The 13,602-nt window shown below is 36.5% G+C and overlaps 1 protein-coding gene and 1 long non-coding RNA gene across 4 annotated transcripts in view; both read left to right on the forward strand.

The window, feature by feature from the left end:
* The window catches only part of LOC107690682 (uncharacterized), an 18,240-nt gene extending 14,010 nt beyond the window's left edge, over positions 1 to 4,230 (forward strand). The window contains exons 2-3 of the long non-coding RNA XR_001634476.1: positions 3,349 to 3,354; positions 3,677 to 4,230. This is a non-coding gene — a long non-coding RNA (uncharacterized LOC107690682). The remainder of the gene's footprint in view (positions 1 to 3,348; positions 3,355 to 3,676) is intronic.
* Positions 1 to 4,230, forward strand: part of LOC107690681 (dual specificity testis-specific protein kinase 2-like) — a 17,976-nt gene extending 13,746 nt beyond the window's left edge. For all 3 annotated transcript variants that reach the window (XM_016489074.1, XM_016489073.1, XM_016489075.1), the window contains exons 7-10: positions 2,092 to 2,259; positions 2,357 to 2,440; positions 2,583 to 2,669; positions 2,803 to 4,230. In XM_016489074.1, coding sequence (XP_016344560.1) covers positions 2,092 to 2,259; positions 2,357 to 2,440; positions 2,583 to 2,669; positions 2,803 to 2,904 — 441 coding nt within the window. In that variant the 3' untranslated portion in view covers positions 2,905 to 4,230. The remainder of the gene's footprint in view (positions 1 to 2,091; positions 2,260 to 2,356; positions 2,441 to 2,582; positions 2,670 to 2,802) is intronic.
* Positions 4,231 to 13,602: the final 9,372 nt, after the last annotated feature.

The following is a 13,602-nucleotide window of genomic DNA, read 5'->3' on the forward strand; positions in this document are numbered from 1 at the left end:
GATAAATTTTAACCAAACTATGTTACAGACTTTTCATTAAGACCCTAAAGAATCATATCAACTTGTGGACAATGGGCATCCAATGACCACTTTCTTTTAAGATGTTTTATACGTGTCAGAAAATATTTATTTTATGTTTTGCAAAAGATAAACAATTTACTACCAATAAATAATTACGTGTTCGTATTTTATATAGATATACACAATTAAATGTTAGATATTGAAACATTACTGTATGCTCCTGTATATTAGTTACATAATACAACAGTATATAATATATATATATATATATATATATATATATATATATATATATCAGTAGTAGAAATGGACAAAGTGTCACAGATCTAAGATCTTCTGCAATACGATCAAAACATTTAATGTATGTTTATCTATTTGAAATCAACAGTCTAAAATTTGTAAAAAAAAAAAAAAAAAAGTATATATATTTCATTATGGTTTGTCAACAGCGGTGTTATTTTAATATCATTCGAGATACTATTATAGTTTTTATTCATTTTTTGAATCCGTTTTTATATTATCTGTTTTCATAATCATTGTAGTACATTAGGTTAAACTAAATTAAATTGAGAAATGGTGCCTTGGCATGTAGCTGAAGTAAAAAAAAGTGTTTATTATGTTATAATAATCATATATAATTGCTAGAAATAAATGATTAAAATTATTATAATTTTATGAATATTTTTCCCCATTGATTTTTTTGCCCCCCTCATACTGAATCAAACAACCTCAGTGCTTTTTTTTTTTTTTCAAACCCACCCATTAGCTGCACAGCCAGAGGGTGTTGCAACACTTGGCATATGCACGCGTTACTGTTCTAAATTTGGAGCCTTCTAGGCTCAGGGCTGTGCTTGGAGTTTTCTTAGTCCTATAATCATAGGTCAGTTTTTGGGATGGAGGCTTAGCTGAGGTTTCGAATTCAATCCAGATGAAGAACTCAACTTACTGTTGTATCCATCAGCACTTTTTGCTCCAAGAGTCCCACTGGTCTTATGTAACGTCTCGGTTGTACCTGGATTCCCCCTACTCTGGTCAGCCTCAGTGTCTCCTAATTTGCCTTTCTTCTAAAAATAACAGACCATTTTTATTACACCCTCAATTTTACTTTAAACTGAATTTTAAGACTAAATGGTATGTTTCTAGCCATGACGCGTCATCACTAGAGACCATTCAAACTGAAAGCGAGGTATAACATTGCATATTGATACCCCTGGGTTGATAGAGATGGAGGAGAGGAATTGTAGGCGGTTCAGACCCTTTGGCGAGGTACAGGGTCAGCTGAATAATTAATTAAACAGAGACGGTGATGACAAGAAACGTCTTTCATTTGAGCCTGGGAGTTCTGCTTCATCCGCCAGGCACATTGTCTCAGAAGGCACATTGCAGACATGCTACAGATACTAAACCACAAAATGGCAGTCATGTATCTTATTTATGCTTGTATGTATCATTTGTCTTTATCTGTATTGAATTTAGATGCCATTAAGCTTATTTCCACAGTTTACATTCACACAAAAAGTCGACAAACAAGTCAGTCAGCACAGCTTCAAACTTTAGTGGTTTGTTTAGTTAGAAACTCTAATGTAATTGTCTGTCATACGGAGGTGTTATTTGGTTATTAGTTTATGCCGCCCCCTTTTGGTAGTGAAGAAAAGCACATTCACTTAAAAATAATGCTGTAACTCAAGATGCTTGTGTGAAAATTTAAAATGTAATGTTTTAATGTCTATATTTGATATATTTTAATTAATTATGTGACCTCATTATTTAAAAAGGAAGTTACGATTAATTCATAACATGCAATTATTTATTAGTGAAAATAAAGCTACATAAACACTACTGTTTAAAGGTTTGAGGTCAGTTAGATTTTTTTTTATTCATTAAGGATGCATTCAATTGTTAAGAGTAATGGAGACTGGAGTAATGGCTGTAATAATATTTGACAATATTACTGTTTTTACTCTATTTTACCGTATTATACTGAGACTTAACTAATAGTAATAGTGCACAGAAACTAAAAATACTTATTTTGCATCTAAACATCTTTGTGTATGTTTGTGTCTCCCAAAGAACTGTCTAATAAGGGTGACAGCGAGAGGCAGAGAAGCTCTGGTCACTGATTTTGGTTTGGCTCGAGAGGTGGTTGAACTTCCTGCAAAGGACAGAAAGCTTTCACTTGTGGGTTCTGCTTTCTGGATGGCCCCCGAGATGCTGCGCGGGGAGCCATACGACCGCAAGGTAACGACTCTTATGAACGCGATTGTGGTCTTATGAACGCGATGTTCTAAAGCATTTTCTAGTTCTCACCTACTGATTTTGCTTTATGTAACGTTAGGTGGATGTGTTCTCTTTTGGAATTGTTTTGTGTGAAATTCTGGCTAGGGTCCCAGCAGACCCAGAAATCCTTCCAAGAACACAGGTGAATATAAATAGAATTATTGACGCCTTTGAAGTGCCAGAAAATATAACATGCAGGATCAGAATCAAATGAGCGTATACTTTTTTTAATATAGAATGTATTTTTTAAATTTTTAATATATATATGATTGTGGGTGTTGCAGGACTATGGCCTGGACGTGTCAGCGTTCAGGAAAATGGTCAGTGATTGTCCTCAGCGTCTTTTGGAGCTGGCAGCCAGCTGCTGTCTGGTAAGTGACCTTGTTACCTTTAGTGTATATGAAATGGACACACATTTCCTCTGTCAGTTATGCCTAAAAACTAACAAACCCTTTGGAAAAGGAAGTAATGTGTTACCATTGACTTTTGTTGTTTCTCATGCAGATAGAGGCTTTCCGAAGACCCTCTTTCACAGAGCTTCAAGACGAGCTGGGTGAAATCGCGGAGACTTTGGAGTGTCTTCACAATGATCTCACCACAGGCTGATCTGCGGCACATCCTCTGGTATCCCATCAGCCCTGCAAATGGACACAAGCAGCTGGAGTTCTGTACATAGACTTAAGCACAATGACAAATGCAACAGAACTGCAGATTTCTCTCTGGGCTGTTTGCATTGAAAGAGCAAATTAAGGAAAAGGTCGCTATTTATTATGGACGTTCTGCAAGTAACTAGATGGCCTACAGTTCAACTCCGCACAGCTGTACATAGTATATACTGTGCAATATTTAGTAATAGTATACCAAGAGAAATGCAGTGTTATAATTTACAAAGCTACAGATTTTCAAACCTATTGCTATTTCTGTTTTGTATAGGAATCATTTTATATCGAAAAACAACCCTAAGATAGGTTTTGAGGCTTAGATAACCATTGATAAAAAGGACTAACTTGAGGGTCACAGGTTTTAAATAACCAAATAATATTTTCGTAGGTTTCAGTATATCGATACTTGATTAAATTAAATTGTACAAGAGAAAGTAATTTATTTTGGTACCAGCTGCCCAAATAGGAAAAAGTGCATTTGTATTGCTGACTTTTTTGAAAAGCGACATATTTAAAAGTGCTTTTCTTTATTTGAAAAGCAATTGATACATAAGCAAGCACTCGTCACTTGTGGTTTTGCCTCCACTCTGAGCTGAGCTGCTGATTTTTGGAAATTCTCCATAAGACCCAGCCGCCACCACAGGATGAGGCCATTTCCTGCCTTCAAGGGCCTTGGTGTTGCCGCTGCAGTTTTATAGTGCTCTCATTGTGCCGAGTGTTTGTGAAACTTTTAGTTTACTTGTTTGCCATGTGTTGTGAATTTCAGTACTCACACATGTATCAGAAGCGTGAGCTGGCACCGGTCCGACTCCAATAAACTGACACCAAACCATTTCTCTGGACACATTATGGTCATAATGGCTGAATAAGAAATGTGAGATTAAATGTTCAAGACAAATTGTATTATTTGTATTATTTACAAATCAGAAAACTTGTGCATTTTGATGAACACAGCAAAAATGATTATTTCTAGCCAATTTCAAATGCATAACTTGGCACTGTTGATTTGTACGTGTTCATATTTTTTTTCTTGGTATTTGTGTTTTTAATATTTATATACAAGTACTGCTTAGCTGTTATTTTAGTTTTTAATCATCAGTTTCGATGCCTGTGAATTGCTTCCTGAACATCATTCACGTTAACTTGAACAAAATCTACATTCTGTGCCTCAGAGGAAGCTCGAGAATCTTGTGGTGAGGAGTGTCACGCTAACCTCATGTTTCTGAAACAGTCTGTATAGTCTGAATCTTTCTGTGGTTTGTAGTGTTTTTTTAATACAGTACATGACATAAAAAGAGGAAAGGAAGCATATGTGAATGGTGTGTATTTTTCAAATAAAGCCATTGAAAATCTACTGGTCTTAAAAATATAGTTCTTTGCACAGGAGCTGCACTATTAGCATCAGGATTTTATAAAAACTAACCACCAAAAAAAAACTACTGAAAACTTTCCTTAAAGGACTGTATAAAAAACGTTGGACTGTCCCTTTCTCTGCTTGATAGACGGTGATGTATGGTAAGAAACATTTGTGTAACTATCATATATTAAAATGCGCCTTACTTTCATGTCTGGTTACCTGGCAACTTTGTAGAAAGATACCCAATGCTAAGCAGGCTTCTTTGTGCCGTCTGCTATCAAACCACTCAATGCAAATGATTTGAATAATCATGAATGACAAACAGTGCATCATGGGATTAATCTCTTTATGTGATCCTGGGCTATTGAATTAATGACTCGGCTGACAGGCCTAAAACTTTATCGGATTAAACAAACCTGAGAGTTTGAACAGACTCGGTAATGGAAATGTCTTGAGTAATTTTCAGAGCTCTGCACAGTCTTGATTTCTTAAGTTCCTTTAGAAATCACTCTGTTTGAATGTCGTATCATTGCCTGTTTTCTCTAAGACATCAATTTTATACACCCCTCATTTTGTCCTTGCTTGGCCTGAAAACAACATGGCACAATTTAACTGGTGCTTTTGGTGTTTATACAATGGCCTGTTTGTTTCCAGCTGTACCAAAACACTGAATAGATGTGAATGAATAATTAAACACTGGCATTTCTTCCGGTGGGCTTTAAAGCAGAGCAAGTCTGTTGCTGTACAGATCAAAGGCACCGGTTGAGCAGCAGATGCTTTATTAGCTTCATGTTTTATCAAGATTTATAGCAGTGAGGGAGCAAAACTCCATATTTTAATGTTTTTAATCCTATGATGTACGGTCATAGGTGACTGGAATATTAAAAGATCCGATTTGGATGAGGTTTATTTCTGTTTTCTGGATGTCCATCCTGTGCCTGTTTTTCTGCCAAGCTCCTTCATTTGTGTTAGTTTCTATTGGCTGAATCTACTACTATGTGACCATTACACACAGAACCACCCAGAGCAGTCATCATCATCATCCAGAAAACATTGAGTCCAGATAAAGAGATGCATACTGTTCCTTCTCCACAGAACACAATCCCATAATGCACTGCAACAAGCGCTGTGGGGGGAAAATAAAAATAAAATAAAAAATTAATTAAAAAAAATCACCCACGCACATGGTGTTGACACCTTTGTAGAGTGTTCCAAATCAGACACTTATGAGGTTCAAAAGAAGAAGAGAGATCTTCTCATAACTGAAACCCTTTTGCCGAAAACAGTAGTGACGCAATCTGTCCATTAGATGGCAGTGTCTGGTATGATTCACACTTACCTGCACTGAATTCACTATTTTGTTGCCGTGACACGCTTGTCACAGAAGCAAAACATTCACTTTCATTAAAAAGAAAGAAAAAGAAAAAAAGTGATTTATTCATTTTGTTATAAAATAATTCACTTCTTATTTGCTTGTGTGTGGAAAAAAAAGTTTGGGGTCAGTAAGATTTTTTAGAAATTAATACTTTTATCTGCAATGACACATTCACATTCTCATCATCCTTATGACACTATAATTATTGATCTGTTCTGTTATTGATAACTGAATATCTTTGTTATTATTCCGTTACCATTAACATAATTACCATTATATATTAAATTACATGCAAGTGGAAGGCTTAATGAGCCTCACCACTTACTTTAGCAGACAACATGTGCAAGTACAAATCTTTCATATGGGACACACTCATACATTCCCCAAAACGTCGTAAGACCTTAAGGAACAGAAGGTAATAATCTAGCATTTTATGAGACATCTTCCCCTCAGCACCGTCAAGTCTGGCTGCTCATCATCTGTGGGTTTAATGTTGTGTGTCCACCTGGAGTTATAGCAGTTTGATGTTCGTTCAGCCCTGCTGCCTCTGACCTTCATACAACCCCCCATATGAACAAACACATCTACCACCATCCTCTGTGGGGTTCATGCGCTTCCCACAGCCTATCATGAGAGTCATGATCGATGGAAACCATTCAAATATCAGCGCTCCTGCCATAAGGTGCATAACGCAACAACACGAGCTAACACAAACATATAGAATAAATATCCTTTTAAAGGCACCACAGAAAATAGTTTGTGGGTTATGAGTAATACACACTTTAATATCCTACAAAAGGGTTTATTGTGCTCGAAAGTGGTTTCATGAGCCATAGTATTACTGCTTTAGCAAGCTGCAACTATACGTGACCCTCTCTGTGAAATCCAGGCTAAAGTCTCAAAATCTAATTATGAGATAACAAGCATCAAAGCTTGATTTCAACCATTAATTTCACTATGATTTCAATCTTTGACATGGTCTTACTCATTAATAAAGGCATCAATGTTACATTTTCACAGAATGTTATTTACCTTATGAAGGATGATTTTATATAGAAAACAGTAAAAACCACCAAAAAATGACTTTAGCTGGGTTTTCACAGACAAGGTCACATATATTCTTAGTAGAATAAAAATTAATTTATATGGCTAATGGAGTGAGAAATTTAGAAAAGGGGAGGTGACCAAAGGACAGGTCACATTAGAAGCAACAACTTTGAAGGAGTTTACCACACATCACTGATATACTAGCATCATATACAATATGAGTCAACAGTACTTGAAGCCACGGTGTGGTTTTGCAAAATATGACTTCAGATATAAACTTTCACATAAAAAAAAAAAAAAAGTAATAGAGTAATATAATCCATTAGGCTAATAGGAATGTGAAATAAATAGAACTTATGGAACCATTTTATCATTATGAGACATGTTTACAGAAGCTATAAAGAGTAGTAAAAATGATATCATTGATCAGCATGAGTGTTCACTACATATTATAATGAATATTTCACGAAAAAGCTGAATCTGACAAATCTGCTCTAGTGTGATTGGCTCGCTTTATGCAACGTTTGAGAGTTATAAACATTTTTTACCATTCTACCTGAAAACCAAGTCGTGTTTAAAATGTAAAAGGTAAATATTGACTGGATCTGCTAAAATATGACACTGTGTCATTTTTTTCTAAACTGTTGACACTGCAACATCTTATTTTTATTAATTATAATATTACATATTAAAATATTGAAAATATTTACACATGTATTCTATGTCTATTATGATGCACATATTCAAGATAAACCAGTCATTAAACATAACATATATGTAAAAACAAAACAAACCCTGGTTGGTGCATGTTGGTCAAATCAGAAATCTCTTTCTGTCTAAGAGGACAAATATTGGCCAGAATAAGCTGCATATGGATGAGATCTCATTCTGTAGTCAGAAGCTTGACGAGCGAGACTAGCATCAGTATAAGCCAGTTTTCATTTCCATTAGAAATACATTTCGCTTTCCAATGGTCTTCTGTTCGGAAAACATCATCCTTACTTAACAAATTGTGCAATTTGTATTCTCAAGCCCCTGGGAAAAGCTTAATTTGTTCACTTAAAAATTGACCTCTAATTTGCTGACCACATAAAGTGGAGGTCTCATTGCGTCGCTGGACCTCCACGAACGGTAATTTGTTTTCCAGGAAGGGTTGGCACTTTATGTGGGTGTAAATGGGGCTGTGCATTATTGTTGTTCTCTGTAATTGAAGTGCTGAAATGACAGACGATTTACAGATTTGCCAATAGCAGGATGAAAGCTGGCCAGTCACAGCGTAGTATGCTGGTCTCAATGACAGGGTCATTTGTTAGCCGGTGACTACTGGACTCGTGAACAATGTGGGTTAATGCTTCAGACTGATTTAAGGAGAAACCGTTGTCAGATCTTTAAAAATTAGCTTATATTATACTCATACTCTAGACTACATTCAGTCACACCAATTTCATATAAACATAACATCTTTTTCATGACATCCCAACATGCATAAACACTAATTATGCAATGCAACCTTGCCCCAGAAAAGCTTTTAATACGTTGCGGGCAGTTATTTGTAGTCCTGTGATCAATAATAATCTAACAGTGTGAGGAGAGAGAGCGAGAGCAAGAATCTGGGTCAATGATAAGGAAATGGACAGAGATGCAGGACCGCGCATGGAACGGAGCGCTAGTGTTTATGCGAGAAAAACCTGCCAGGTCAAGATGAAGCAGGGCTGGAGGAAGGACGTAGAAATAGAGACACAGAGTCAAGACTCTTTAACTGAATGCGCTTGTTTATAGGGGAGGATGCAGTAGGCCAAGGCTGGTGCTAAAATAAGCAGTGCCCTCCAGAGATATTGTGCAGTAAAAGAGAGGGGCAGTAATCCGTCTTAACACCGAGAGTCTAACGCCTGTTTCACACATACTCCGTCTGCAGTGCGTGTGCGTTGCGGTTTTTTTTACGCACCCATTTTAACGGATTAGAGCTTTCACACTGCACGCGGTTGCGGTCCGTCAGTGCGTTCCAGGTGCGGCGCGTCTGCAGCAGTGCAGCGATCGTTTACGCACCGAGTCTATTTTTGCTGTGCTGCACGCGCTGAATTAAAGTGACAGCGCTTTGTTCGCGGTAAAAATGCCGCATACGCACTGCAGACGGAGTATGTGTGAAACAGGCGTAAGCCTCACACAGGAGAGCACTCGAGGGGGCGCTGATAAGGCTTACGTTGTTGCGGTCATGCTTCTAACACCAAAATCTATTTAAATAATTATATTTATTATTTAGATTAGTTACAAAAAGTTACGGAAGTTTCAGCAATCTCTCTTTCCTTTTTAATATACACTACCATTTAAACGTGAGGTCTGTAAGATTTTTTTAATGCTTTGATAGAAGTCTCTTATGCTCACCAAGGTTGCATTTATTTTGCATTTTTACTTAACTTTTTTTTTATACTTTAATGTATTTATTAATGTCTTTAGTGTCACATGATCCTTCAGAAATCATTCCGTTGATACATTTTTATAACGATTCTTAGATGAATAGGAAGTTTAACAGCATTTATCTGAAATAGAATTACGCGTTCAGCACGTGTCAGAAACGATACGCCCATTCATTGCCATAGTTCTGTATTTTGAACAGACGATAGAAAATAGTAACATCTATTATTTATCATACTTACAGGTTGTGATTCAGTGGAACCAGCTGGTCAAAATAAACAAAATTAATCTCCATCCTGAATAATTCTCTTTTTATTGGGATTCATCTACACTGGGTAAGACATACAGGTGCATCTCAATAAATTAGAATGTCGTGGAAAAGTTCATTTATTTCAGTAATTCAACTCAAATTGTGAAACTCGTGTATTAAATAAATTCAATGCACACAGACTGAAGTAGTTCAGACTGAAGTCTGTTTCTTTTAATTGTGATGATTTTGGCTCACATTTAACAAAAACCCACCAATTCACCATCTCAACAAATTAGAATAGCTGACCAGCTTTTTGAAGACGCTGATTTCATTTTACAGCAGGATTTGGCACCTGCCCACACTGCCAAAAGCACCAAAAGTTGGTTAAATGACCATGGTGTTGGTGTGCTTGACTGGCCAGCAAACTCACCAGACCTGAACCCCATAGAGAATCTATGGGCTATTGTCAAGAGGAAAATGAGAAACAAGAGACCAAAAAATGCAGATGAGCTGAAGGCCACTGTCAAAGAAACCTGGGCTTCCATACCACCTCAGCAGTGCCACAAACTGATCACCTCCATGCCACGCCGAATTGAGGCAGTAATTAAAGCAAAAGGAGCCCCTACCAAGTATTGAGTACATGTACAGTAAATGAACATACTTTCCAGAAGGCCAACAATTCACTAAAAACGTTTTTTTTTAATTGGTCTTATGAGGTATTCTAATTTGAGATAGTGAATTGGTGGGTTTTTGCTAAATGTGAGCCAAAATCATCACAATTAAAAGAACCAAAGACTTAAACTACTTCAGTCTGTGTGCGGCTTGCTTAGTTGGGGACACTTCATTTCCAGCGATACCGTTGACTTGATTGCAAAGATACTATTTAAACTGAGCTGAACTTTTCCACGACATTCTAATTTATTGAGATGCACCTGTAAGTTCATCACTAAGTAGGTCAACTCTGATGGCTATAAAAGGAAGTGATGGTGCCATTTTTGATTAACATCATTAATGCTTAATGTTCTGTTTTATGTATAATTATGCATAATATTAATAATGTTTAATGCCTAATGATCTGTTTTATATATCAAATTCTTAATGTTCACCATAGGGTGAATGAAACGTGAAAAGTGTTTTTGATGATTTGGTTGTAGCGGTTTGCACTCAGGTCTACATACTACTCTTAATACTTTTTACTTTCTGTATTCATTGTATTTTTTACTGCCGCCTTTATTGTATTTGTTGTATTCTCTTATTGTATTAGTTACTGCCGCCTTTGTATTTATTATCTCAGTACTCTTACTCAGAACTCACATATATTCGTTTACAGCCACTTATTTGTATTTATTGTCAAAATAGCATGTCACTTGATATAACTCCCTCCACCTGTCTGTGCCTAATATTGTCATGTTTACTATATTTGTATATAGTCCTGTTAAAATAACTAAGTCTGAGCCTTGTCACAAGCATTTCAATGCCCAGTTCCCCAGTGTAACTGTGCAAATGACAAATAAATGCCTTATGGCTCTTGACTTATGCACCTTCCCATAATACAGTATATACACTGTTATTTTTTATATTGTGTTTTGTGATCGCAGAAAGTGGAAGCTAATGAATAAAGAATAACGTAGGCAATTAAACCAGCTGCATAAAGCAGAGTACTTCTAATATGGCAGTGTCTGCTCTACATTGAGGACTGCATCTATAAACTGCATGCATGTGAGTGATGTTGGCGTTTCGAGGCGAGTAGAAAGTGAGCAAGGTGCATGGGAGGATAGATAATGAAAATAGAAGGCAGTGGTGTAAATGACAAATGCGATGATGAAGAAACTCAACCTCAGGGCAGAAGATTATGATCAGGAGAAGGGTGAGATGAAGACAAGATTGAGGTAATATGAGCTATACATTCAGCTCACATGCACACAGATTGACGGGTAATGAGGTGGATAGAGAAGGGAGGTGGAATTCATAGTGGCTGTATTTGCTGGAGTGAATGTGTGTGTTTATAGATAAATGAGCTGTATAAACAGATATGAGCATCTTTCATAATAATTAATAATAATTTATGCATTTAGCAGACGCTTTGGATAAAAGCGACTTAGTGTATTCAGGCTATACATTTTTTACCAGTATGCGTGTTCCCTGGGAATTGAACCCACGACCTTTTGCACTGCTAACGCAATGCTCTACTAGGAATATTAATCTAAAACATACATCCCTTAGGGCAAGTTATTTAGTTTTCATTGGCTCAAATAAAAAAAAATATAGATGTGGATCATTACCCTAAATTTTTTTTATTTGGATTAAATTAATGTTTTTTTTCCAGTGTATGGATGGCAATTTCTGCCTCATAACTAAATAAATAAATAAATGCAATTGATTAATATCCGTTTTAAAATAATTCTGATGGTACGCTTACTTCTGGTAAGGCTAATGCCTTCTGTTTCTTCCCCACACTCCCTGAAAAGTCTGTTCTGGGGGTAAGTTTAGTAAAAGGGTATGAAATTCTGCAAGAATGGTGGGTTTCTTTATAGCAGCATCAAATGCATGTGTACCGCTATCCACTGTAATTCCGACAGTGAATTTCTCTCCTTAAAAATAGGGGGCTCCAAAAATACACAAAACTGCATACAGTTGCTTTAAAGATAGTAAAAATACTTAGCAATATCAAGAAACAGAAAGAGAGTGAGAAAGCTCAAGATGGAGTATACTACCTGACAGGGCCGTGCAGAGACCTTTGGAGGGGCAGGTGCTCAAAGTATAAAAGGGGCACATGGAGCACGGCTTTTAATAGGGCTGTGCTCCTTGCTGAGACATGTGTCGAAACGGATGCTTCTGTATTGATAGCAGCAAATGCCGTGATGCAGTTTTGAAAAAGAAACCGAACAGAAAAGACCATTTTAAGTTTAAAAGTTAAATATTTCTTTGCACCTCTTAATCACTCTGAAAATAGAAACGGAATTAAATTAGGCCTATTATTATTATTGAGTTTACAGGGTATGGTGGTTTTGCGGTTGTAAACACTACTGTTGTTGTTGTAGAAAAAATATTTCTGTCTTATTTAAAATAGAATTATATTATAATCCTGTTCTGAATTTATTCATGTTTTAAATTATAATGATGATGATAAAAACAGGATTGATAAGTACCCTATAAATCGGAGGATGAGAAAATCAGTTTTATAAGGGTTGTGATCATTTTTAAGGCACTCTACGTTTTTAAAATAAATACTGTAATAAAAAAAAGTTAAGTAATAGTTTTTTAGTCAAATAACAAAGACAAGACCCCTCGACGCCCTTTAAACTTTTCCCAATCAAACAACAAGAACGAAAGAGAACAGGCACCTTTGTTTATATTGCTGCGTGTAGAACGTTAGCTGCATTTTTTATATTTAATTTTAAAGAAATGTAATTTCGTCCCCCGCACCTTATTCGGTCAGGTGTGTTCACGTGGAGGTTTCTAGATTTAAATTCAAAGAGACAGTATCGCTAGTCTTTGCATGACCTGACGTTTTATTCGTAGGCCTATCCAAAATGAGGAGAAGTGAATATCTGGAGCGCTCAACACTCATGCAGTGTATGTTTAATTCATACTCGAAGCCGGAGGGCGCTCTCGTGCAGAAAGTCCAAAACTCATAGAAGGAATGACTTATGACGTGGAGAAAACCCTAATATGGACAAAAGTATCCGGCTATCGCTGTAACTGAGCTGAATAAGAAGCAGAAAAAAACGTGAAGACAATAAACACACGATTGCGAAAATATACGGTTTGTGTGTGTTTTTCCAAGTTATCTCCAGGTAATAAATAAACTTTATGAATAATGCTGTACTGATTGACATATCATTTAGTAGCCTATAGAAACTATACATTTCCTGCTTTATTCTGTGATAAAAATGGGGAAAAGGTGCTCGTAGTAGCCTTTATAAACCGATCATAAAATTGTCATTAGGAAAACATTGAACAAAAATATTATAGCCCTTTGCTGCAGCTAACCTTATGTCCACAGGCTACAAACAGCAATATAAGCAACAGCTGTGCATGCTCTCTTCACGCAGTTATTGTATAATAATAATAATATAACTATACAAGCACACCGCTCCGCTGAGAACTCCACTTACCGGCAGCCGCGGACGTTATGAAGGCATCCTGGTAGTGCGCTACATTAAAGGTGTCTGAACGTGAGGGATAATCCCTGATGAGA

Source organism: Sinocyclocheilus anshuiensis, unplaced genomic scaffold (genome assembly GCF_001515605.1).
Source record: "Sinocyclocheilus anshuiensis isolate Anshui unplaced genomic scaffold, SAMN03320099.WGS_v1.1 scaffold2041, whole genome shotgun sequence".
Lineage (NCBI taxonomy): Eukaryota > Metazoa > Chordata > Actinopteri > Cypriniformes > Cyprinidae > Sinocyclocheilus > Sinocyclocheilus anshuiensis.